Source organism: Podarcis melisellensis (assembly GCF_964234715.1).
Source record: "Podarcis melisellensis genome assembly, chromosome: 17".
Classification (NCBI taxonomy): Eukaryota; Metazoa; Chordata; class Lepidosauria; order Squamata; family Lacertidae; genus Podarcis; species Podarcis melisellensis.
The window spans coordinates 36,670,415-36,697,377 of record NC_138534.1 but is presented as its reverse complement, the minus strand read 5'-3'; the positions used below and the strand labels follow the sequence as shown (position 1 = coordinate 36,697,377).

The following is a 26,963-nucleotide window of genomic DNA, read 5'->3' as shown; positions in this document are numbered from 1 at the left end:
GTGGGGGGTTTTTTATGCCTGTTGTATCAATTGTGATGCACTGTGCTAGATGCTGTGTGATTTTAATTGTATTTTATTACTTTTTTATTTCTTACATTGCACTGCATTCTATAACAGTTTGAATTCCACAGAATTAAAATTGTAATGTTCTTCACAGGCATGCTGTGGAGCACTTGAATGAAGCTTGCGGATCACTGGTGGTCTAGTGGCTCACAGTTTGGAAAGTCCTGCTGTGTGCACTTAATTGAGTGTATTTTCCATTGAATTAAATGGGGAGTGTCTGTGAGTAGACATGTATAGGACTGCACTGTTCAAGCCTTTGGGGGCTGACCGACCTCAATTTCTTCAGCAAGCTCTAATATAATGATTACCGTATTTTTTGCTCTATAAGACTCACTTTTTCCCTCCTAAAAAGTAAGGGGAAATGTGTGTGCGTCCTATGGAGCGAATGCAGGCTGTGCAGCTATCCCAGAAGCCAGAACAGCAAGAGGGATCACTGTGCAGCGATCCCTCTTGCTATTCTGGCTTCTGGGATTCAGATTTTTTTTTTCTTGTTTTCCTCCTCCAAAAACTAGGTGCGTCTTGTGGTCTGGTGCGTCTTATAGAGCGAAAAATACGGTAACTGGTGTGGGTCTGCTGTCAAGACTGCTGACAATGACAGTGGAGAGGAGCCACAATTCCATAGTAGAGCTTCTGCTTTGCATTCAAGCTCCTAGGTTCAATTCCAGGCATTTCTCGGAATGCCAGAAAACCCTGGAAAGTTGATGCCAGTCTCTGCAGGCAATATTGAGCTAGATGGATCCGTGTTCTGACTCAGGTAAGGCAGCTTCCTAGGTTCCTAATTTCTCATATATTCCCAGATCTCAGGTGAGATCCTGCCTCACTGGAACATGGATGTACAGTGGTACATCAGATTAAGTACTTAATTTGTTCAGTACAGCATTAAATATTAAAAACTGCCCTGAACAGGGCTGCCTTCAGATGTCTTCTGAATGTCAGGTAGTTGTTTACCTCTTTGACATCTGATGGGAGGGCGTTCCACGGGGCGGGCGCCACTACCGAGAAGGCCCTCTGTCTGGTTCCCTGTAGCCTCACTTCTCGCAGTGAGGGAACCGCCAGAAGGCCCTCGGCGCTGGATCTCAGTGTCCAGGCTGAACAATGGGGGTGGAGACTCTCCTTCAGGTATAACCTGAAGCACCACTTTAGCTAATGGGGCCTCCTGCGGCTGCCATACCGCCGGAGCCCGATTTCTGTTCTCATACTGTAGCAAAGTTCTTAACCCGAGGTAATATTTCTGGGTTAGCGGAGTCTGTAACCTGAAGCGTATGTAACCTGAAGCGTCTGTAACCCGAGGTACCACTGCATTAAACTATGATGACCTTCATTCTACCTCAGGAACAGTGTAAAGATAAAGGTACCCCTGACCATTAGGTCCAGTCGTGGCCGACTCTGGGGTTGCGGCGCTCATCTCGCTCTATAGGCCGAGGGAGCCGGCATTTGTCCGCAGACAGCTTCCGGGTCATGTGGCCAGCATGACTAAACTGCTTCTGGCGAACCAGAGCAGCGCACGGAAACCCTGTTTACTTTCCCGCCAAAGCGGTACCTATTTATCTACTTGCACTTGACGTGCTTTCAAACTGCTAGGTTGGCAGGAGCAGGGACCAAGCAACAGGAGCTCACCCCGTCGCGGGGATTCGAACCACCGACCTTCTGATCAGCAAGTCCTAGATTCTGTGATTTAGAACACAGCAGCACCTGCATCCCTGGAAAGTTGATGCCAGTCTCTGCAGACAATATTGAGCTAGATGGATCAGTGTTCTGACTCAGGGTAAGGCAGCTTCCTATGTTCCTAATTGCTCATATATTCCTAAATCTCAGGTGAGATCCTGCCTCACTGGAACATGGAAGTATTAAACTATGATGACCTTCATTCCACCTCAAGAACAGTGTATCTGTGCATTAAGAAAAAAATTCAACCTGCTTCTGTGTTGTTCTGAGCTGTCTCTGCTTTGATTTGTGTTTCTGGTTCCAGGATGTTCTTATAAAGCAAAGCTCTTTGTTCTCCCCATTCACTATAATGGGGGATCTAAAAATGCCTGTCACAAGTACATCCTTGTGGAATTCCCACCAATGCACATAGGCTCTGTGACAGGGCATGTAGGAATTTCTCGACAGAGTCGTCCCTGAAGAAAGGGGTCCCTGGAATGAAATATCTGAATTAGAGAAGAAGGTGTTTTTAAATTTAATGTAAACTTGGCTGTCCCTCCAATGAAATGGGAAGCCTTGAGTGACAGTGGCTATACCAGAGCTATCAATCTTTGCTCAGCTCAAGCAAGGACCTTTTCAGCAACACAGCACAGCCACTCAAATAAAACTTCAAAAGAAGCTGCAAATACGGATGGACAAGTGTGTTATTTTTGGTTTCTCCCAATTCCTCCTTTTCCCAGTCTTCAGTTCTCCACATTTCCACATCAGTTTGTGTTTGGTTTGGTTTTTTTAAAGTCCTCATGAAAATTCATCAGCACTTTATTGCTAATTTCTTATAATATGCTCATTTTCATGCAATTTTGCCCAATATACACCATTTTGCAAAGCAACTTCCTCTAATAGAATACATTTTGAATGTTGTTTTCTATAATCCTTTCCCTCTATATGATATGTGCACTTCAACCAAGTATATATTTGTACACATTACTTGGTTGGAGATCTGCATTGCAAAATTTGGAGAAATGTGAATTTTTGAAGGATGCTTGTGTTTCGATTCACATATTGTTCCGGAAAAAGCACCTTAGCGAAGCTTGTCTTTAAAAGTGAACTGAATCAAATTTATCCCCCACTGCTAGCTGCAAGGACACAGAAAGGTTTGACTCATTTCACTGTTCTGTTCTGCTCAGTTAGATGTAGCTTAGAAATTTCGTTCTAATCTCTCGTGAATTTTTTCCTTTGCTTTTTTTGTACTCTTTGCAAATAGGAGCTTTGTTTAGGTAAAATAAGAACCAAACAGAACTAGACGTTCCGGAAGAGCTGGGATTTGCTAAGAAAGCATGAGGGACCAAACTGCCCAGATCTCATTAGGAGTCAAGAGGAGGCTTTGATACATATATTGATTTGACACCTTGCTGAGTTTTAGTCTTTAAGGGAATTAGGTACCCACAGCTCCCTGGATTTCAAAGGGAAATCTTCATCCCTAGTTTCAAGCAATTTAGAAGGCTGTTCTGCTTCCATGTGCCTGGTATGACCTTCAGGCATCCTTCAAATTCCACCTAGTTTGTGTCAATGTCACTTTCCACTGGGTCAGTGTTGGTGCTGACCTTTAAAGCCCTAAACAGCTTCACCCCTGTATACCTAAAGGTGTGTCTCCACCCCCATCATTCAGCCTGGAGACTGAGGTCCAGCTCCGAGGGCCTTCTGGTGGTTCCATCACTGTGAAAAGTGAAGCTACAAGGAACCAGGCAGAGGGACTTCTCAGTGGTGGTGCCCACCCTGTGGAACACCCTTCCATCAGAAGTCAAGGAAATAAACAACTATTTGACTTTTAGAAGACATCTGAAGGCAGCCCTGTTTAGGGAAGTTTTTAATGATTGATATTTTATCACTTTAGTATTAATAATAATAATATTCTGTTGGGAGCTACCCAGAGTGGCTGGAGAAACCCAACCAGATAGGCAGGGTATAAATAAATTACTACTACTACTACCGTATTTTTCAGTGTATAACACACAAACAACCCGTGTGTAACATGACCCCTATTTTTTGGGACTTAAAATATAAAGAAATACCCCATATGCAATATCCATGTGTAAAACAACCCCCAATTTTAAATCTGAAAAAAATAGGGGGGAAATATAGTCTTATACATGGAAAAATAGGGTACTTGGTTGGCCTTGGCCAAAATCCCAATAAACCCAGTGGGAAAGAACATTGATGTGAATTGCATTAAATGGAATCACTTATTATTCCCCCACCACTCCCAGGCTCCGGTAATTGCCCCTCTTCCTATAAAATAAAATAAAATAAAAATAAAGGTCATCAAAGTGACCAAATCCATTTCAGTACCAAACTGTTCTCAACCTGAAGCACCACTTTAGCTAATGGGGCCTCCTGCTGCCACCGCGCCGCAGGTGCATGATTTCTGTTCTCATCCTGAAGCAAAGTTCTTAACCCGAGGTACTATTTCTGGGTTAGCGGAGCCTGTAACCTGAAGCCTATGTAACCTGAAGCGTATGTAACCCGAGGTACCACTGTACAGAACAAAATAAAAAACAACAGGCCAAAATAATAAAATTAAAAATTAAAAAACTAAGTCACATGACAGGTTCTAATCTTACTGCACCCCAATGGACCATAGCACTGTGGCTTGTATACCATCCGGAGGGCCTGTCCGTCAAAGGGAAACATTGAAGACTGGCAATGATGGTCTTCTCCATCCCCTCTTCTCCACAACCCCCAGCTGTTCCAGGTGCTAATACTGGTCTTACTGCACTCCAAGGGGCTGGGGGTCACAGCAGCTTAGTTTAGGATTGGTGACCCAAGCCGGGTGCCGAACCGAAGTATATTAGGCATTCCTATCACTTGCTCTGAGATGGTGCTAAAAATATAATAATAATAATGAAAAGGGCATTGTTGAAAGAGAATTGCTAAGCATATGAGCTGTTTGATATTTGTTTTGCTCTGGGGGGTATGGTCTGCAATTATCCTCTGATTCTTTTAAAATGAATTTATGGTAACTAGATTAAAATGCAGGCAATATCCAATATTGCAAATGAAAGGTGTTTATTACAGTACAGAACATTGCCGTTTGTTTGTTTATTTATGCAGCTAAATATCCATAATGATCCGAAATAGCAATATAAGCATTTGAAATAAGTTTTTTGGGGGGCCTCTTTGCTTCAAAACGAAACAAAAACCCTCTTTATTTTATATTTAAAATTACCAATAGCGTTTAATAGTCGTAAAAGTTAAGACGCGTTATTTATGAAACCCATTAATCCTTGGTGCTAGTTGAAATTCACATCGTTGGGGAGTTATCAATAATTAAAAGGGAAGATGTCATTAAAGTCTGCTGGAGAGGACACGGCAGTCACCTGGGATGTAAACTTTATCTTTGGAATTACAGAACATGATTAATGGGGAGAGGAAAGTATTATCTCTGTTTGAGGCCCCTGACCTTCAGAGAAGCCCAGAATATTCTTCTGCCTGCAGACAGCTATGGCAGTGGGGCGGGAAGACTCAGATGCGGAATGAATATTCTACATTACCCAGCAGGAAAAGAACATCTTCGAACCTGAATTTTCACATAACAAGTTTTTTTCTCTTTTGAGCCAGTTTTTTGGGGGCTTCCAGCAATATCAACTTTCCCCACTTCCCGTTCCAAAAATATGTTTGTAAAAAAAATATAGCCAGATAGACTGATGTTCATTCTCCTACCCTACACATGTGCTGTTTTGAGGATTCTCCTAACCTCTCAAACCTGATTTGTGGGTCAGGGGAAGGACAGAGCAAAAGTTGGACTCATCACACAGCCTCCTTCAAGCACAACTTTTAAGTTGAATCCAGCCCGCTGAAACTAGGGAATTTTGCTAAAATGCCCCCAAACCTGTTTTGTTCTGATTCCTCTCCAGTCTCCCATGTGATTCAGGTAGTGAAGTAGTTATTGATGTATTACAACATCAAAAACTTCAGACTGGGCAGGTGCCTTTCATCCAGAAGGAGGGAGACCTACATTGGGTGAGTGTGTGCGTGCTCACTACAGAGAAGTCCCTGTTCTGGGTGGGTCCATACAAAATAGCTGTATCTTAACTGTCAGTCAACAGGAGCCCTTTGCTGTACGCAGTGAATTATGCATTATGTAGCACACGATTACAAAATTAGTAAACCTACATCAATCTACAGTTTGCTGTACTGTAACCTCTGGTGATTCTATGTATTGGAACTTAATTTTCTCTCCAGATGCTACATAGCTGGCATGAACGAGACTAAAAGTCAAATTAGAGATATGTGGTGATAACTGGAATCTTGGGAATTCTGGAATGCCTGGTAAAATATTTTTTTAATACCTGCAATATATTTGGATATGCGTATGTGGTATAAAGCTTCCCTCTTCAAAGACCTTCCACACATTAGAAGTACAACTCAGAAAGCTGACACTCCCTAGAAAACCATATCAAAAGCAAACAACGATAAATAAATCATCCACCCATCAAAGAGGCTCTAAGTAGAGCTTTGAATCCAGAAAAGGATGGAGGGAGGAAATAAGAAATATCATTTTGGGCCTTCTCACACAAGGCTTTTGGTGATTTCCACCCCAAAATCGGTTTATATTGAGAATGCAAAACATACATTAGCAAAAATGCTCATATGAATTTAAAATGTGTCTTTCACACATAAACCACCCCACATTCAAATAATTAGCGAGAGAAGCACTCCAAGCAACTGAAACCATGTGAATCCCATTTTTGGCCAAAAAGTTACAATCCAGCCACCGTGATTGGAATGCCTTGGCGAAATATTTCACTGTTATTAAAACCTCCTACAACTTCCAGTTGGATGCAGGAGTTTCCTGCAGCCAATCAGAAGCTGCGCTTTGGTTTCTGAATGTTTGCTTACGCCCCAGCTGGACTCTGATCAGTCTGATGGTGGGTCTTACCTTATCCCGAATCCCTTGCCTCACATTTTCCCTTTCAGCCTCCATCTTGGCATATTTAGCTTTCCTCTCTTCTTCCTGCTGCCGAAGGGCTTCCTGTCGTTCTTCCTCCTTCTTGGCAGCATCTGGATCCTTCTCTTCTTCTCCACCCAGCATCTTCCCCATATCTTTGGTAGCCCCTAAGGAAAAAGTGCGACAAAAAGGCAATGTGAGGAGGAACCGAGACACTAAGAAGAACCTTTGTGGGCGAGTACAATGTTGCCCTTGTGCATGAGGAGCTGAATCCAGTTACTTTATTTTAAAAAAGGAGTCCCTTTACAAAGAAGGAGCTTGGATTCAGAGAAGCCTTTTGAAAACAGAAGGAGACAGAATAAGGTAAAAGTTGCTGATTTCCCCCACATGGACCCTCCTGCCAATCAACAGGTAACTTTATTTCCAACGCATTGACAGTTTTGCACATGCTCATTCCTAAGTCTGTTCTACCTCTCATTCACATCAATCTGTGATTTATTTATTTTAAAAATGCATTGCATATGTTTTGTTCAGCATTTCTGAATACTTTTAATGCATTTTTGGTGCCCTTTACCCTAAAATGCACATTTTAGATGCATTTTGCTGTCTTCTAAAGCAGGGATGTCTAACAGGTCAATTGTGATCTACTGGTAGATCCCCGTGAGGTTTTGGTAGATCGCGGGTTGATCTCTGGCTACCTTTCCTCAGTGTCATTGAAACTGAATCCTGCCCCGCCCCCTCACCCCGCCCTCCATTGTTGTCTGATCAGGGAAGACTGAGCTTTCTCTTTGTGGCTGTTTTCATTCAAAACGTTATTTTTCCCTTTGACCCTTGCCTTTAACCCCCCCCCCAAAAATAGAACTTGGCTCCCCCCCCCCCCGCGAGATAAATTTAGAAATATCCTTCTTCCATTTTTTGAAGCAGCCTAAATTATTTTCAACTGGACTTGATTGGAATGAAAACATCATCCTGAGCAATAGATTCATTATAATAGCTGAGATTCTGTCAAGCAAGGAGAGCTTCATTCTCTCCCAAATCTCTAACTCTTTCTTGATCTCTTTCCACAGTTTAACATATAAGTTCAGATTTCTTACTGTCAGCAAGATTCTCAAATATCTAACTCTTTTACATATTTGCAAACCAGACATTTTTTCTAACATATTTTTCGACTTATCATTCATGTTTTTCACTAACATTTTTTTATCTGAATTTATTTTAAACCCTGACATGCTTCCTCATATGATAGACAACAGTCCATGCAGAATGGCCACTTAAAGTCCATATACACATTTACATATAATATGCATCTGTCCATACATATGGTCAAGGACAAGTAAATCCTGTTTCTTCCCATTCCCAAATAAAGAAAATAAACAGGGGGGTTGTGTACTGCCTGATCAATGTGCATAGACTCCAAATGATGCTGTCAACTGTGCACAATCTGGTGGCATAAATAGAGTATTTCACCCTTCGCTAGGTCACTAAGCATTTGGTTCCCTTGAAGAATATTCCCTTGAAGAGATATTATGTACATTTACCAGTGTGTGAAATTCTCACATTCTCCAGTATCACTTGGAGATTAAGCACATTGACCATTCAGTATGCAAAATCCTGCTTAAGATGTTCATTTGCTCATGTTCCCCATAATGTACAAAATAGCTGGTATTGGGGGGGGGGCGTTATTGGGTTGTTGCTTTTATTTTGATTATGTATTTTGTGGTTTTATATTTTGATTTTATTCTGTGAATCTGCCCTGAGACCACTGGGTATAGGGTGGTATATAAATTCAATAAATAATAATAATAATAATTTGTGTACATTCTCCATTCAGCCCAACATACACATATTGCAGCTCCTGTTCAGCTTGGTGTCTGTACTAGATATTTACCCAGATTTCAAACTAGAACATTTTATTTCCTCTGGACTCAGAAGTTATTATGGATTCTGTCTACATACCCTCCTAAGCTTCAGTTCTCTCTCTGCCTCTCATGATGACTTGCGTTCTGGTTTAACATGCATGCATCACTTGGTCTCTCTGGTAGATTGCAGTGCATTTGATGATTGGCAGCTAGAAAAGGAAACTAGGCTCACATTGTGAGAAGTGATGTGAAGTGATATATGAGTTTTATCTGGGGTGTTAGATCTGTGGTCTCTCTCTCTCTCTCTCTCTCTCTCTCTCACACACACACACACACCCAGAGGAAATTCATCCCCTGATGTTGATGAATCTCCTATCCACTGGCATCACCCTTCATCTCTGCTCAGACAGTCATGAACTGATTGTACCCAACTAATATCAACTGGGTCCATTCTCAGTGGAAGAGAGACAGCTCACAGACCGATAATTGCACTCTGTAGAATTTAATATGACAGAGGCACGGTACATTTGGAGTGAACAGAAAGGCTGCAAAGTGGAAAATCCTCAGTAGTTTTGTTCATTTTTCAATCAAAGCATTTTCTTTGGAAATGGTCTTTATGGAAGGCGGCTGACCCTCCAGTCATTGGTGGCGTCCAACTCCCATCAGCCTTAGCTGGTATTGTTGATGGAAAGGACCGCTGGGAGCTGATGTCCAGCAAAATCCGGAGGACTACGGGTGAGATACCCTAGCTGTAATAAATGAGAATTCTTAAGAGTTTTCATTCTGTATAAGTTGAAGAACTCTTGAAAGAGGATGTGGACAGAGAAGATGTGGCTTCAAAGCCCTGGTTCACCCATGAAACCTGTAGGGTGGCCTTGGGCAAGTCTATGATAAAGAGCATGGAAACAGCATTGGGCTGAGTGTTGTTGTTTAGTTGTTTAGTCATGTCCGCCTCTTCGTGACCCCCTGGACCAGAGCACGCCAGGCCCTCCTGTCTTCCACTGCCTCCCGCAGTTTGGTCAAATTCATGCTCATAACTTTGAGAACACTGTCCCACCATCTCGTCCTCTGTTGTCCCCTTCTCCTTGTGCCCTCCATCTTTCCCAACATCAGGGTCTTTTCCAGGGAGTCTTCTATTCTCATGAGGTGGCCAAAGTATTGGAGCCTCAGCTTCAGGATCTGTCCTTCCTGTGAGCAATCAGGGCTGATTTCCTTAAGAATGGATAGGTTTGATCTTCTTGTAGTCCATGGGACTCTCAAGAGTCTCCTCCAGCACCATAATTCAAAAAATGAGCTGAGTAGGGAGATCATATTTGGAGAAGGGGGCAGATGCCTCCAGGAGCAGTGTGGGAAAACGTGCCTTTGAGATGGTGGTGGTGATGGTGCTTCTGTTCTTAAGATGCCTGGAGGTTCTGAACTCAGTTGCGCTTTTAATATAAAATGAACAGTTTCTTTCATAGGGAGCTGTGTTTGTTTTGTGATGCCCAGGGAACATCTCTAAGTTACTGTTACAACACAGTCTCTCAGGTTTTATGGGAGATTTTAAACTGGGTGTTTCCTACCTTCCCAGTGAGGTCTGCCAGGCACCATCATTAGCATCCTTGCACTGTCAGGTAAAAAAACTTATCTTCTCCCAGGTATTTGACAGAAAAGGATATTGACAAGCTGGAACAGGCGCAGAGGAGGACGAAGAAGTCGATAAAAGCTCTGGAATCCAAGTATTGTGAGGAACGGTTGAAGGAGCTGAATATGTTTAACCTGGAGAAGAGACTGAGAAGTCATATGATAGCCACCTTCAAATATCTCAAGGGCTGTCACATGGAAGACAGAGCAAGCTTATTTTCTGCGGCTCTGGAGAGTAGGACCTACACAAATGGATTCAAATTACAAGGAAGGAGATTCCAGCTAAACATTAGGAAGAACTTTCTGATGGTAAGTACTGTTCTACAGTGGAATGGATCACCTTGGAAAGTGGTAGTCTCTCCTTCATCAGAGGTTTTTAAACAGAGGTTGGGTGGCCATCTGTCACAGATTCTTTACCTGTAATTCCTGCATTGCAGAAAGTTGGACTAGATCTCCCTTGGTGCATCTCCTACCTTTACAATTCTATGATTTTATTGTTTGTTGGTGGCATGTTTACACTGCTATTCAGTTGGGTATGTTTTATAGGTTTTCCCCATGGATTTTATCACTTTTTCTGATTTTATAGAATTATTTATTATTATTATTATTATTATTATTATTATTATTATTATTATTCCCCGCCCGCCTGCCTGGGTTTCCCCAGCCACTCTGGGCAGCTTCCAACAGAATATTAAAAACACGCTAAAACATCAAACATTAAAAACTTCCCTAAACAGACGGTGTCAGGTGTCTGCTAAAAGTCAGATGTTTATTCCCTTGACATCTGATGGGTGGGCGTTCCACAGGGTGGGCACCACTACCAAGAAGGCCTTCTGCCTGATTTCCTGAAACCTCACATCTCGCAGTGAGGGAACCTCCAGAAGGCCCTCGGTGCTGGACCTCAGCGTCCAGGCTGAACGATGGGGGTGGACACACTCTTTCAGGTATACTGGGCCGAGGCCATTTAGGGCTTTAAAGGTCAGCACCAACACTTTGAATTGTGCTTGGAAACGTACTGGGAGCCAATGTAGGTCTTTCAGGACCGGTGTTATACGGTCTTGGCGGCCGCTCCCAGTCACCAGTCTAGCATTATGTTCTGTGCATTATGAAATTTGCTTGAGGACTCCTTATGCAGTAAGCAACAGATAGATTGAAACAATAATACTAGTAGTAACAACTCATACGTAGAACCATTGCACACGGCTAGCACTGTACTAGGACAGCCTATCTGAAAATTGCTGGTGGAGGCATATCCTAAATTTAGCATTTTTATTTCCACTAGATATTTTTGAGTCGGCAAAACTACATCAGCTTTATCTTCGGTTAGATTATCTCTGCTTAGAGCTGCCCTGACTGTAATGAGGTAAGCTGCTCAGGAAACTGAATTCAGAGATACAGTGACAGAAGAAAAGATACGGTTATTGCTTCTAAGCATTGCTTTATAGGCTATCATTATGTCACAACAACACAGCCTTAGCCTGGCTGCTTCTGTTGGCTAAGGTGAGGCTGCAAATCATTGTTGCTTCTGGATATTGAGGGTATAATCCTGTACTATGAAAATCAGTGCTATTGTTGGAGCATCAATTTGTGTTGTTTTTTGTTTTTGTTTAAAGGAAAAATAAGTAAATTAAAGGGGGATTCCTTTGATGCCTCAGATCCAGGTTTGGGGCAAGCACTCTTTTGGTGAGAGAGCCCCAGCAGAGATTTAAAATCAGAAAATATGCAGAAAAATAAAGTGTGGAAAAATAGGCTGCTAGGCAGTTAAAATAAGTTGCTTCTAAGTTGCTTCCGAAGTTTCCCTCTTCCTTTCGTATAGAAAGAGACTACACATTTGGTAAGTTTAAAATGGTTTACTTACAAACCCTTCAAAGGCGCAATTCATGTGCTTTTCCATACAGCATTAAGAAAAGGTTGCACAGGTAGTAAAACTTGGCTTAGTTACAGTAGTGAAAGTTCCTATATTATTGGTATAGGAAGTCAAGAGATGCTTCTTAGATTCATGTTACCTGAGCTTGGAACAGGTAGAATGAGGTACAGCAGTAGGTTTTAGTACCTTCTTCCCAAGGTGAGGGAGAGTGACCTAGCTTATTCTATGACATTAACTCCTCCTTGCTTTACTTAGACTTAAGAATGTTGGTTATAGGAAGCTGGTTAGTAAAAGGCAATAAAGCTTAGGTTTCGAAGTGGTAAATGTTTCTAAATTATTTGTATAGAAATACAGTGGAACCTCGGTTCCCGAATGCCTCCGTGCTCGTACGTTTCGGCTTTCGAACACCGAAAACCCAGAAGTAAACGCTTCCATTTTTGAACATTTTTCGGAATCTGAATGTGTTCCGCTGAGTGCAAGAAGCTCTTGCAACCAATGGGAAACCGTGTCTCAGTTTTCGACCGTTTTGGAAGCTGAACGGGCTTCTGGAACGGATTTCGTTCGAGAACTGAGGTACCACTGTACAAAGATGGCTCATGAGGTCTGTTTTGGTGCATTCAGCTTAGATCTCGCTGGGTTCACATGGTGGAAAATGGGAAGAATAAAGGGTTCCAGGGGTGTCAACTTAAAAAAAATATGGGGGGCAAGCCTCACCCCACATAATCAATCACAAGAGACACACACATACAAACACAATTTGAATGGCAATGTCCATCAACTTTGGGGGAGCCCAGCCCAGCCCCCTCAAGTGTTCTGATTTAATAGGGACACCCCAAATTTACAGAAGTTGGCCAAGCTTCTGATACCAATCCAGGCCATGCAGAAGACAGCAAAAGTAAGAGAGGGCAGGGAAGGAGGGGGGTGAGCAGGCAGGTGGGCGAGGAAGGCAGAGAGGGGGTTAGCACCGGAGATGAGGGATGGTCCAGGGTGCCGTGAATTTTTCTCACAAAATGTTGGCGGGCATGCCAGCTCCCTCAAATATTTTATGGGAGGGCGAAGGGACCTCAGCCCGTAGGAGTTGGATCCTAGATTCCAACTGCAAGGGCGGCCAAAACCTGGCTCAGCTGGGACTCATGCGACTGGGTGCCTGAACAGTACAGAGGTGAAGGTAAAGTTAAAGGACCCCTGGACAGTTAAGGCCAGTCAAAGGCGACTAAGGGGTTGCGGCGCTCATCTCGCTTCCAGGCTGAGGAAGCCGGCGTTTGTCCACAGACAGCTTTCTGGGTCATGTGGCCAGCATGACTAAACCACTTCTGGTGCAACGAGACACCATGGCAGAAACCAGAACGCACAGAAACACCATTTACCTTCCCACCACAGCAATACCTATTTATCTACTTGCACTGATGTGCTTTTGAACTGCTAGGTTGGCAGGAGCTGGGACAGAGCAACGGGAGCTCACCCCATAGTGGGGATTCAAATTGCTGACCTTCTGATCGGCAAACCCAAGAGGCTCAGTGGTTTAGATCACAACGCCATATCCCCACACCCTTATCTTTTTTAGATGGGCCTACCACATTCCCATGGGACACGGGTGGCCCTGTGGGTTAAACCACAGAGCCTAGGACTTGCCAATCAGAAGGTTGGCAGTTCGAATCCCCGCAACGGGGTGAGCTCCCATTTCTCTGTCCCTGCTCCTGCCAACCTAGCAGTTCGAAAGCACATCAAAGTGCAAGTAGATAAATAGGTATCACTCTGGCGGGAAGGTAAACCGCATTTCCGTGCGCTGCTCTGGTTCGCCAGAAGTGGCATAGTCTTGCTGGCCACATGACATGGAAGCTGTACGCCTGCTCCCTCAGCCTATAGAGTGAGATGAGTGCGCAACCCCAGAGTTGGCCACAACTGGACCTAATAGTCAGGGGTCCCTTTATCTTTTACCATGTCCCCTGGAGCACATGAACTTCTCAATGATGTCTCCTCCAGGTCCATACCGGAGTGATTATTGGGGATATAACTCCCTGTGGGCACAGAAGGCCTGCACACCAGGTCTCCATCTCCTTGCAGATGGAGGCACCTGCCCTAAGTGTGTGTGAACAGAGGAGTGGATGGTACTCCTCATTTCTAAACCCATATGCGTAGATGACACCTTGGAACAAAAGGACATTTCCCAGAGTTCTTGTAGATGCTCTCCATGTCAGTGAAGACAGAAAAGGCACTTGTTAATCACAGTGACTGTTGCTCTGTGATACATTGCTAATTGTAATGTACGTCGTGTACTACAAGAGGTTCTGATGTAGCATTGTTCTTTATTCAGCGTGTTACTTGGGGTGCAAGGGGGGGGTTAAAATCTTCCACCCCTCTCCTCCTCCTTGCTTTTTTTTGAAAGATGCTATTAAGAGCTACATTTTTTTCTTTGGCTGTACAGCAACAAAAGCCCCAATGATTAATTTTTGTTCAGAAGAAATCCTTGCAATTAGAACAGCTGTCTAAAGAAAGAGAAGCAAATTCTATCTTTTCTCGGGGGCTTTGGGGGAAAGTACGCTCCAAAAAAAGGTCATGGTTTCCTCTTCCCACCCCCAACAACAACAACAAAAGTCAGAGAGAAATTGTCTAATTAACTCTTTCTGTCAATCTATGGCCAAATGCCCAAGTCTCTTAGCCACTGAAAACCTGCTGCCATGCAGTCAGGTTCCACACTGTCTCAGCAACAACTGGTCACATGGGATTGCGCATTCAGCTTGCCATATGTAATGATCCTCCTTCTCTTTTACCCGTCCAGTGTTCTGGGGCTTCTCCTCTCACCCCACACCAATTTTAGGGTGCATGAAGGAGGAGAGGAGGAGAATGTCTTATTGTGCAAGTCCTTGCCCCAACTTCTGCCTTGCCCCTACTTCTGCCCTGAAAAACAAAGCTGCTCCCCTCCTAACTAAGACCCATCCTTTAAATCCTCATTCCACAGCCACACTCAAACCCCAACACCAGATTCTGGTTCTCAGGAGGGGCCGGTCGAGACCCACTAGTGAAAAGAATGGAGGAGAACCTGGGTCACATCTCAAAAGGGAGCATTATGAAGTTAGGAAAGGGTGGGCTAGGGGTTCTAAATATTTTAGAGGTGAGCAAGGACATGAGTCAGAGATACAATAAAGCAACCTTCCACCTAGTGCTCTCCAGATGTTAATATGTTATGAGCATTGTCCCCAGGCATGAATTATATAATCACAGATATGCAGAATTGGAAAGGACCATAAGGATCCTCTAATTCAACTCCAGTGCAATGCAAGAATTAATTTTGTCCAGTGTGGGGCTTGAACCCAACCACCCCAAGATGAAGAGTCTCATGCTATGACCTACAACTCCCATCAGCTCCAGTCAGGACGTCCAATGGTCAGGGATGATAGGCGTTGTAGTCCACTGATGTTGTCTGTGTCAGAGACCACCTATAAACATAGCTGTCAACTTACAGATTTGAAAACAAGGGACCAGCAGCCTCGAAAATAAGGGATCAGCAGCCAAAATAAGGGATCAACAATTACTTTGATAAAATGAATATTTTGTTGCGTGCAAATGGCTTTAGATATCTATTAGGTCCATAAATTGCCATATAGCATATATTCAACCCACAAAAACAGCAACAATTTGTTGTTGACAAAGGACAACTGGACATAGAAAGGGCCCCATTACCTTCAGTAGCTTATTTAAGGGGCATCATCAATAAGGGACAGCAGTGGGACATGGCGCTAGGATAAGGGACTGTCCCACCAAATAAGGGACGCTTGACAGCTATCTGGGGAAGGGTGCAATAAAACATAGGAGTTAGGAACAGTGGGGCGGTATGTTTAGGACCCTCATGCACATGTGCACACGCACGCACGCACGCGCACACACCCACACACACAGCACAACTGTATTAGGTTTCCCTTTAACCTCTCCCCCACCCCTGCCACAACTATTTCATTATCTCTCTAAAGCAGCCAGTGTGATTTTTTTTTTATTAAAGCAAATACCCTTGACATTTTCATAATCAAGCGACTACACGACAACTCATTTCCCCCCCTAAAGACTATTAAAGTTAGACAACTTTTACATGTCTGGACCTTAATTGAAGGTCAATGGAGCTTATTAAAAGAGCTGAGTCACTGTGGGGTGGGAAGGGTCTCCTTTTAAAATGAATAATTATTTCACTTTTCAAAAAAGAAAAAGGAAAAACCCCACAGATTGATTTCAACAGTCGGTCGCTTGGAAGACTATTTTCATTCTCAAAGCTGCTGAATCTCAGCCCCTTACAGGGTTTGGGAAATGTCTATTTAGAACTATTTACAACCTTAAGCAGGAGGGAGAAAGCATAGACTCAGATAGCTAGCGCTAGTCTTCAAAGCGGCAGCACCTGCCCCTCACAAGCCACAATCTGCCCTCCCTGCTCCCAAAGGCTGCCTCAGGTCATCCATTTCCAACAACCCAGCTGCTCTCTTTTCCACTGGGCACCTTGCAACTGCAACACTGTTCTGTAACTGGCAGGTAAGGTACCTACCTGTGTTCTTAGCTCCAGGATTATCAGCCAGCCCTCTGTGACCTATTAAGGAAGCCCATTTGGCTGGGAATCTGTGCAAAAGGCAAGGAGGGCCCCCGCTTCACAGAACACACCAGCATCCCCATCGCAATATATTGCCCAGAAGCAATTACATATGGAGAAGTACTTTACACAAATTTAACAACATTTTTAGGGCCTTGGCTACAACAATGTTGCCCCAAACCAGGCATGGTTGCGATTGGATAATGAGATTCCTTGCCAATCCAAGCACACACCTGCCTCCCCATCTCATCCCATCCTCCCCATCTCTTGTTAACCTTTTATCCTCGCCCATCTTGGCACTATTTTCCTACTTATCTCACTGAAAACAAAGATTGGGCTTGTTATAGTGCCACACAGGTCACAGACTGTAGCAGGGAAATAATTGAATTAAGAGATGCCTTGTTTCATCCCAATAGTTTTGTACCACACAATTTAGCTGGGGGTCCCCCCCCCCCGAAACAAAATGTTGTTCTACTTGTTGTTATAACTCATCTCTTCCATTTCTGTTACAGTTTGCGGTTATAATCATCTGAACCAATTAACGATGCCTACTTTTTAATGGGAATGAGTGGGACTGAGGTTGTTCCAGGCTTTGCTTTATGTGAAACTAGGGGTGGAAGGATCTGTCAGTTTCATTTCTCTCAGTTTATCATTATTTACGTCTTCAGTTCAGATGTTTTGCAGCTATCTGCATTTTTTTTAAAAAAAACAAACAAACATGAATATTCATCAGCACTTTAGTGCAAATTTCTCCTAATAAAAACATTTTACATGAAGTTTTGACTAATGCACATTTTTTACAATCAGTTTCCACCGGTATAATGCATGTTGTTTGTTACTTTCAGTAACAGATTAATTTTTACGCACATTTTCCTCTAATATATGCATTTTTGTAAACACCGTTTGACTGACGAACTGCACAGAACAATTTGGATAAGGGCGAATTGTAAGAGATAGTTGTGTTCACTTTACATATTATTTTGAAAAGTGCAAATTACTGATAATTTGGCTTCAAAGAATTCTGTAGTTTGGAGAGGCTGCTGAGAGATGTTAGGAGATCCCTATTCCACTCCCAGAGCTGTAATTTTCACGGTGGTTCAACAGTCAATCCCTCATCCCAGGGAACTCTGGGAATTGTAGCTCTGTAAAGGCAGTAGGAAATCAGCCCTGAGTGCTCACTGGAAGGACAGATCGTGAAGCTGAGGCTCCAATACTTTGGCCACCTCATGAGACGAGAAGACTCCCTGGAAAAGACCCTGATGTTGGGAAAGATGGAGGGCACAAGGAGAAGGGGACGGCAGAGGACGAGATGGTTGGACAGTGTTGTCAAAGCTACCAGCATGAGTTTGACCAAACTGTGGGAGGCAGTGGAAGACAGGAGTGCCTGGCATGCTCTGGTCCATGGGGTCATGAAGAGTCGGACACGACTAAACAACAACGAAGGCAGTAGGGGACTATTTAAAGTAGAATGATACAGTTTTAGAAGTATACTGCAGCTGAGGCCTTTCTCTTCCCTCCCCTCCTGTCATTTCAATTTCCTTATGATTTCTTAATAGAGAAGAGCAAAGCCTCCTGATGTTTGAATCATTCAACACACCAATATTCCATAGATCAGGTAGTCAATAAATAATGATCAGTAAAAAAGTAATGGCATAGACAACTTGGGAGAAATTAAATAGTCCCTGCAAGGAGCACAATGCAAAATGGAACCATCAGCCAGAGCAGATAGCTCAGTCCATAGAGCATGAGACTCAATTTCAGGGTCGTGGGTTTGAGCCCCACATTGGGCAAAAAGATTCCTGCATTGCAGCGGGTTGGACTAGATGGCACTTGTGGTCCCTTCTAATTCTCTGATTCTGTGAAAACAGCCCTACCTCTGGGATGAGTGGCATAGAGCTGTGCATGTAGACCAGCGAAAATGAAGTCAGATGGCTAGCTTTTTCTGCACAACAATAGGGCCAGGCTGTGTTAAAATTCTGTACTCAAGAGGCAAAATAAATTCTACACCAAGGCTAGTTGATGCCTGTGACCTATATAAATTCCACACTGTAAGCCTATTAGTATAATCCCTCTTCTTTTACACCATTCACCCGTCAATTTGTAGTCTGCTGGATAAGTTATTCAGAGTCCATCCCTCCCTCCGTCCGTCCCCCGCCATTTCTGGGGAAGGACAAGGAGTGATGGAGAGCTCTGATGGCTTTGGGTTCTGACTTCAGCAGGTGCTCTGCACAGACACTTGCAACCATATTGGTGGGAGAGATTGATAGTTGCTTTCAAGTCTCCCGTTTAAAGGGTAGGTTTAAAAGACAACCTCCAGATGGAGCAAACCTCCAGATGGAAACTTCAGAAATCCCAGCCTCAGAGTGCTGGCATCTGCTTTTATACACCAACTAGGGGTGTATGGGGTGTCAGGGGAAGGTTAGTATCTCTGGTGGGGGAAATGTTGTGCTTCTTTGGGGAAAGTTTGTCCACCTTGGGTCCCCAAACTACACTTAGCTCCTAGAAGCTGTCATCAGCTGTGACAGTAGCCACTGTTAGAATTCCTGCATCATGATTGCAGTCATGGGATTGTTGTCTTTCATGTGATGGTATATGTTTTGACTCCATAGAGTGGGAAGTGATGGAGACAGGATGTTTGTGTTCCTGTGATCTGTGAAATGGGACTATTGTCCTTTGTCCTTTTTCTCTTTGCTTTCTGAAGCTAGAGAGAGAGGGAGCCATGTTGCAGTGCTCCGTGTGTGTTCATATGTAAATAAAGTAGATTAGCCAAAATGCTGAGTTGCTGAGGTCTGTCACGAAAAGCTGCAAAGACTCTGCAGATCCCTAAGTGTGCCGGTGTCTGTTGGCATCGGTCACTGTGATGTTCGGGCTGAAGAAAGCTTGTGAAGCTCCCGAACAATCAACCAGGAGAGAGGGAACATGCCAGTCAGGCATGTGTCTCTGCCAGGGTCCTACTCGAGTGTAGGCTGAACTCTTGACAGCCACACCATGGGAACAGCTTTGATTGGCCAGCTAAACCAGGGGAGGGTAGCTGATGAGTCTCAAACCCTCAGTGACCCCCCATATGAAAAGACAGACTCTAGCAAATTGAGCGGACAAGACCCATAGTGGGTCCAACGGTCAAGAAGGCGGTTTCTGAATGAGTTATGGGGAGAAATGAGGGACAGATGGGGCTCATCAACTTGGGAAGATAGCCCATTTGGAAGAAGCAAAATTATGATCCCAAACCTCTGCAATCCTGAGGCTGAAGGGTGGGCTGTAGCATTCAGTATACAGGAAACAGGGATGGGATGAAAATAATTTTGGCTTCAGTGTGAATTTACCTGATTTTCACCTCCCAAAGCAATATGTGAACCTAAGTGCATCTCTCCTTCAAAGCTGGAATTCCTCCAAATTGAGTGATGCAGTGCTCTTACCAGAAAAATGTATGAAAATGTGCATGAATGCAGATATTGGTGGAAAATGTATGAAAATGTGCACCAAAGCAGATATTGGTGAAAATAAATGCATATTACCTAAAATTGCTAGCAAAAATGTGTAGAGCAGGCAAAACTGCCTTCAGAAACAAGTATAATAGAAGCGAGCCTCAAAATGCTGAGAATTCCCCCCTCCCCCCCAAAAAAAAATAACCTACTGCTACTACAGTTCAGTGACAAACTGAACTTTAAGGCTGGAAAAATGAGAAACTGCGAGAAAGCAAATTTGACAGATTTGTCCAGCCGTAACAGTCATTTCTGAATGCTCCTTCATGTTAAAAACAAACAAAAAATTCTCTCAAGTAAGGGGGGGGGACTGGGGGGAGCCCAAGACATGAAGAAGACAAATTCTAGCCCAGCTTGCTCCCTGCTGTCCCAGTTATCTGCTGGCAGAGAGCTTTTGATCTAGGAGGAACATGCCCTCTTTGTCACCCTGCCCTGCAGTCTGATGTGATCAGGGTAGTGCCATATCACTGCTGCATCATTCCGCTGCATATGCAGTTCAGGCCCAAGATTTTCAGCACATGATGCTTCACTTCAGCTGGGGACTAGGGGGACAAACCCTTCCAACATTCTGTTGGCTGAGCCTTGTTTTAGATAGCTAAAGCTAATGAAACTGTGTTTCCAAGCCACCGCAGGCCTTGGAAATGATAATTTAAGCACCTGAGGTGTCACAGTGTGTTTGGCTGGAGGCGAGGAGAACTGCATGGGTCTTTTCTTCTTTTTTGCTTTCCCCTCACTGAAGCAGCTCAGTCGCGTTGCTTCTTATGCCCTATTTGTGTATTCAGTTCCATGTTGGTCCACACAGGACCTGTCAGGGAGCCGACAAGGAGAGCAGGTCGCTCACAGATCAGAGGAAAAGAGTGAAACACTTGGCTAACTTACAATTAGTTTCTTTATTAAGGAAAGCAGAACAAAGAACACACGGAGACTTCTAAAGGTTGCTCCTGTCTTAGGGAGGTTGTTGTCTGGACTGCCTTGTAGCTCCCACTTCACCCCCTAGCCATCTGTGTAGGTCCCTCCCTCTGTCTACGGCAAGCCCCAAGGGACCATCTCTGTGTCAACCAGGCAGAGGGCCTTCTCGGTAGTGGCGCCTGCCCTGTGGAATGTCCTCCCACCAGATGTCAAGGAAATAAACAACTCTCTGACTTTTAGAAGACATCTGAAGGCAGCCCTGCTTAGGGAAGCTTTAATGTTTGATCTTTTATCAGGTTTTTAATACTCTGTTGGGAGCTGCCCAGAGTGGCTGGGGAAAACCAGCCAGATGGGAGGGGTATAAATAAATTACTACTACTACTACTACTACTACTACTACTACAGCCCTTCCCCATCATGTGAGTAGGTGAGTAGGGTTTTACATGCCATTTCCTTGATGGTGGTCAGCTTTCCTCTGCAACAAAAGAAATCTTTCCCCTTTCCATCACCTCAAAAAGGATCAATTGTTGTTGTTGCTCCTCTTATAGGGAAAGTACACTTGGCCTGGATAGCTCTGTTGGTTAGAGTGGGGTGCTGATAACACCAAGGTTGCAGGTTCAGTCCCCATATGGGATAGCTACATATTCCTGCATTGCAGGGGATTGGACTCAAGTATCCTTGGGGTCCCTCCAACTCTACAATTCTATGATTCTATGTTTCAGTCTTTCATTGTGTTATTGTTGTTGTTACCGTGTTTTTCTCTCTATAGGACGCACCCGACCATAGGACGCGCCTAGTTTTAGAGGGGGGAGGAAATAATAATTCTCTCCCTCTCTGCTCAGCGCCCCTTCAGTGAAGCGGCAGGAGAAACGGAGCCCCTTCCATTTCTCCTGCCGCTTCACTGAAGGGGCGCTGCACAGCTTTCCCTCTCTGCACAGCGCCTCTCTTGGCTTCAGGCGGCTTCAATCTTGCTCTCCAGGCTTCAGCAAAAGCAACACGAAACCTCCGAAGTGCGGTGGGAGTGCTCCCGCTGCGCTTCAGAGGCTTCGCGTTGCTTTCGCTGAAGCCATGGAGCCTGCATTCACTCCATAAGATGCACACACATTTCCCCTTAATTTTTGGAGGGGGGAAAGTGTGTTTTATAGAGTGAAAAATATGGCATGTGTGTGTGCGTGCGCGATCCATTGCTCAGCATGAGGATGTTGAACCTGCTGAGACCAAGCTGGTACCCATAAGTGCGGGCACTGCATTTTATGGATGAAATTTCTCATTTATCACCCACACTTTGGGTAGCAGACCTCCAGGCCCTGCCTCCTTAGTGGCTTCTCTCTAAAAGATGCACATCTAAATGAAGTGGGATGAAAATTGGGATGCAAATTCTGAGGAACAGGTTTTGTTTGCCCGTGAGGATGTTGCAATTCCTGCCTTGCTTACCTTGCCAAGTTGTCCATATGCTACCCAGATACCTTCAAGCAACTCTTTCTCTCCCCATAGCCATCTTCATTTTCTCAGTTACAAAGCCAAATCAGGATTCGAGAAGAAAGAGGAAGGTAAGCAAGGGAGGAAATCACTCCTTTTCAAGGCATGGTGAACAGTTAATTTCTTTCCAGCTCAGTTTCGTGGCCCAAATCAAGATTTAGGCTGTAGTTCACACATGAATGTACATCCCTTGATCATTCACTTGCAATTGAAGGTGTAAAACACAGGTGGGAAACTTTCGCCCTCAAGATGAGCTCCAGCCCCCATCAGCCCCAGCCAACATGAGCAGTGGCCAGGTATGATGGGAGTTGTGGTCCAGACATAGGTTTGCCACTCCTTGTTTAAACTAAGTACATTGAAGAGCTTGAGTTAGATCAGACTGTTAGTCACACACTTAGTCCCCACAGAAACAAATAGAGTCAGTCTCATTGTCAATGTAGACTGGGACTTGGGAGCAAACACAAGAAATTTAGGACTGGTCTCCGAGTTACTTCCATGTTACAGACATACATACTTTCCTTTACATCAACTGTGTTGGATTGGTCATGTTGTCTGGATGCCTGATTGTCATCTTCCAAAGCAACTACTCTATTCCAAACTTTAAAATGGTAAGCATAATGCTGGTGGTCAACAAAAGAGGTTCAAAGACTCTCTCAAGGCAAATCTTTAAAAATGTAGTATAAACACCGACAACTGGGAAACACTGGCCGGTTAGCGCTCCAATTGGAGAACAGCCTTTACCAAAGGTGTCATGGGTTTTGAAGACGCTCAAACTCAAGACGAAAGGGAGAAACACACTAAGAGGAAGGTACACTTAGCAAATCCACACCGTGATCAACTCCCACCCGGAAACCTATGTCCCCACTGTGGAAGGACGTGTGGATCCAGAATTGGCCTCCACAGTCACTTATGGACTCACTTTTAAAACTGTGTTTATGGAAGACAATCTTACTTGGCTACAAGTGATTGCCAAAGAAGAAGAAGACTTTCCTTTACATTGACAGTCAGAAAAGGGGCAAAGTTCCAGTCCTGTGCATACTTACTTGCGAACAAGTCCCACTAAACCCAGTGTCCCACTAAACCCAGAATTCATCCTATATTTCCTTTCCCATGGTGTCATTTTATAGCTTTGTTTTTATAACGCTTTCTACTTCATGTGTTTTGCCTGACAATTTCTGTGCAGCGCAAAAATGGGAGAAGAGAGCTTTGCTGTGCCAAAACTTTTCCACAACTCAATTTGATCAATAGAGCTGATTGAATATGAAGATAATGGATATGACAGTTAGACCACGGCTATAAGATCCTGCATTTCAATTTCAAACTCTGCTGAGACCCAAATGAAACACTGGAATGGCATCATATATCAAAGTTAACAAAACTACCATAAATTTTAAAAAGTAAAAAACCACCTGTGCTATATTCCATAACTAAGCTGGTGTGGTCGCAAGAAGAAAGAGAATTGGATGTCATCAGTATACTGGTGAGACCAAACCCCAAACTCTGAATGACCTCTCCCAGCGGTTTCATGTAAATGTCAAATAACATGGGCAACAGAACAGAACCCTGAAGGACACCACAGGCCAATAGCCAAGGCATCAAACAATACTCCCCCGAACAATATCACCTTCAGGGTTTGCCCCTCTAGGAAGGAACAGAGCCCATTTAAAGCCTCCAAGTCCCGTCCCACAAAGGCAGCCCAGAAGGATACCATGGTTGATAGTACTGAAAGCCTTTGTAAGGCTCGATTTGTAAGGCTCGAATTGTAAAACTTTCCTTCTGCATGAAAATCATTGTAATTCCCACGGATGCAACTCAGCTTCATTAAACTCATAGTGGGATCTCTATCATTGACCTCAATGGATTACAGCCCACCTAACGAAACTTTACTATTTTTATTATTGTGTAAGGAGAAGCTTAATGGCAATGTGTCTTTTCCAACCACATCGATACACCTGACAATTTCCAAAAAGCAAGGTTGCATATGTAAATCACAATCCTTCAATCTAGTTTATTCAGCCGAGGAGACGGCAACCTGCTGAGGGACCCAGAGTGCTGTGATGTGGCTTAAAAAACCAATTTAAAGATCCTTTGCAAATGCCTCTCTCTCACCAGGTACTTGGGGAGGGGGAGACACTTTTTTCATCTCTTGGTGCTTGCTGTCCTTAAAACCTCAGGAAAGCTCTCTCTGCCCTGCTTGGGAAAATAAGACAGAGATAGAAAGCTCCTGGATTCCCACACAGCGACTCTTTGACGTTTTAGAACTACAGTGAAGGACTTTCTTTGGGTAGTTAATCAAGTCAGGCAAATTCACATTTCTTGCCTTTCTGGATCTGAGCAGATAAAGAGATTTTGTGTGGGCATGGTTTGTGTGTCTGGTTTTTGTTTAAAGACCCTGGAAGACCTGAACTGGGTCATTTCTCTCGGTCAAAACAGCAGTCCTATATTGGTAGAAAAGGCTTTTCCCCTCCTTAGCCTTTGGATATATGGGCAAAAGCAATCTATTTAATCGATGTAGACTCTGGATATTTATTCTACATATGTATATAGTGTTATGTGTTTGGGGATACCCCTAAATTCCTGGATCCAGTAAATAGAATTTAATCAAACTTCCTAAACCCCTGGATCCAGCAAGGGTTAAAATATAAGCTAGGCTAGTTTCCTGAGGTCCGTAAAAGGTCCGTATAGTAAAAGCTATGGTTTTCCCTGTAGTGATGCATGGAAGTGAGAGCTGGACCATAAAGAAGGCTGATCGCCGAAGAATTGATGTTATTGAAATCTGGTGCTGGAGGAGGCTCTTGAGAGTCCCATGGACTGCAAGAAGATCAAACCAATCCATTCTTAAGTAAATCAGCCCTGAGTGCTCACTGGAAGGACAGATCCTGAAGCTGAGGCTCCAATACTTTGGTCACCTCATGAGAAGAGAAGACTCCCTAGAAAAGACCCTGATGTTGGGAAAGATGGAGGGCATAAGGAGAAGGGGACAACAGAGAACGAGATGGTGGGACAGTGTTCTCGAAGCTACCAGCATGAGTTTGACCAAACTGCGGGTGGCAGTGGAAGACAGGAGTGCCTGGCATGCTCTGGTCCATGGGGTCACAAAGAGTCAGACATGACTAAACAACTAAACAACAACAACAAGAAGAAGTTTCCTGAGAGATGAGCCATTAAGAAAACAAAAGGAAGTTGATGAGCTATTAGGAAAACCAAAGAACGAGGGCTCTGTGCCAGATGACAAATGGGAGGGGGCCCTCCTCTATCTCTGACTTAGGAGACAAAGCCAAAGTTTGAAGCAGAGTTTTAGAGTTGCCTGTGATGTGATATGACCTAGTGGGGAAAGGTTGCAAGTTGTAAAAGGCAGGGCATGGCGTTAGCTTTCTGCTGTGACGCAAGGCTGTAGTTATGGGACAAATAAGACCCTTTGGGATGTTAATGCTATGAACACCTTCTCAGGTTGTATGTTTCTGCAAATAAACGATATATCATAAAGACACCACAGTCTCCACTGTGTCTCATTTACCCACGAACCCTGAGTAAAGTGCATGGAATCTCGCACCACTCAGAGATGGGGGTGGTATGCAACATTATTTATTTTATTACACTGCTATCCAGTCTGGTAAGGTAGCCCATCCACATAAGAGAAGGAAAATCCTGATCCTAAACCTCTGCTGCCTTGTGGGATATCTTCAGGAGAAGAAAAGGCTAAGCAGCAAACCCCACACAAATCCAGAGTGGAGTGGATGGTGCCTTGTCCGCCTCCTTCTGGCAAGTCCTGCAGCCAAGCTGGTGCCAAACATACTGCTCTGCTTGCCTTTGGACCACAACAGCCAGGCTGTAATGGTTCTAGGGGTTGCTCGTGCGTAAGTTGTCACCACTCCTAGCTAGGTTACCTGGGTGAACCCTTTCTGTCTGGACAGCCTCTCACCTGTGGCTGTCTCAATCTCTGGCAGAATCCGTCAGTGGGCGTTTCTTGAACTTCTTCCAGGAAGGAAGCTCTTTGACGCCTAGTCTCCTCCTACTCTCCCTGCACGGAAGTCTTCTGCACAGGGTGGGTGTGGGCAGCGGAGGACCCATGCTCTCCCCGCTGGTCTCTGGCGAGGAGTCCTGGAGCCCCCTTGCCGATTCCCCCTTCTGGCCCCCTTCTCTACTGGTGCTACACTGATTTCCTTCCCCAGCAGATGGGCTGCCTCTCTCCCTACTGGGACCCTCTCCGGCATCCCTCTGGAGCCTTCCCTCCGCCTCTGGCTCCGATGGCAGTTCCCTGACACAGGCCAAGAGGTCTTGTCATCTGGGCAGCCCAAGACCTCCATACACATTGCCCAGGCTCATGCCCTGGAATGGTCACTTGGGTGCTGCTAACACAGCAGTTCAACTTCAACCCCAGAGGCACACTCCATTATCTGTTGAGACGGAAAGATGCCAACAAAAACTGATATCCAGTTTACATGCCCCCCAGGTTATCTGTCACCCAATAACTGAACCAGGATTGTGCACACCATACATTTAAAGCACATTTAAAGAA

At 44.2% G+C, this 26,963-nt stretch overlaps 1 protein-coding gene across 2 annotated transcripts in view; it reads right to left on the bottom strand.

Annotated features, from left to right (window-relative positions):
• Window positions 1–26,963, bottom strand: part of CPLX1 (complexin 1) — a 142,730-nt gene that overhangs the window by 50,025 nt on the left and 65,742 nt on the right. For both annotated transcript variants that reach the window (XM_081894959.1, XM_081894960.1), the window contains exon 3: window positions 6,647–6,822. In XM_081894959.1, the coding sequence (XP_081751085.1) occupies window positions 6,647–6,822 (176 nt within the window). The remainder of the gene's footprint in view (window positions 1–6,646; window positions 6,823–26,963) is intronic.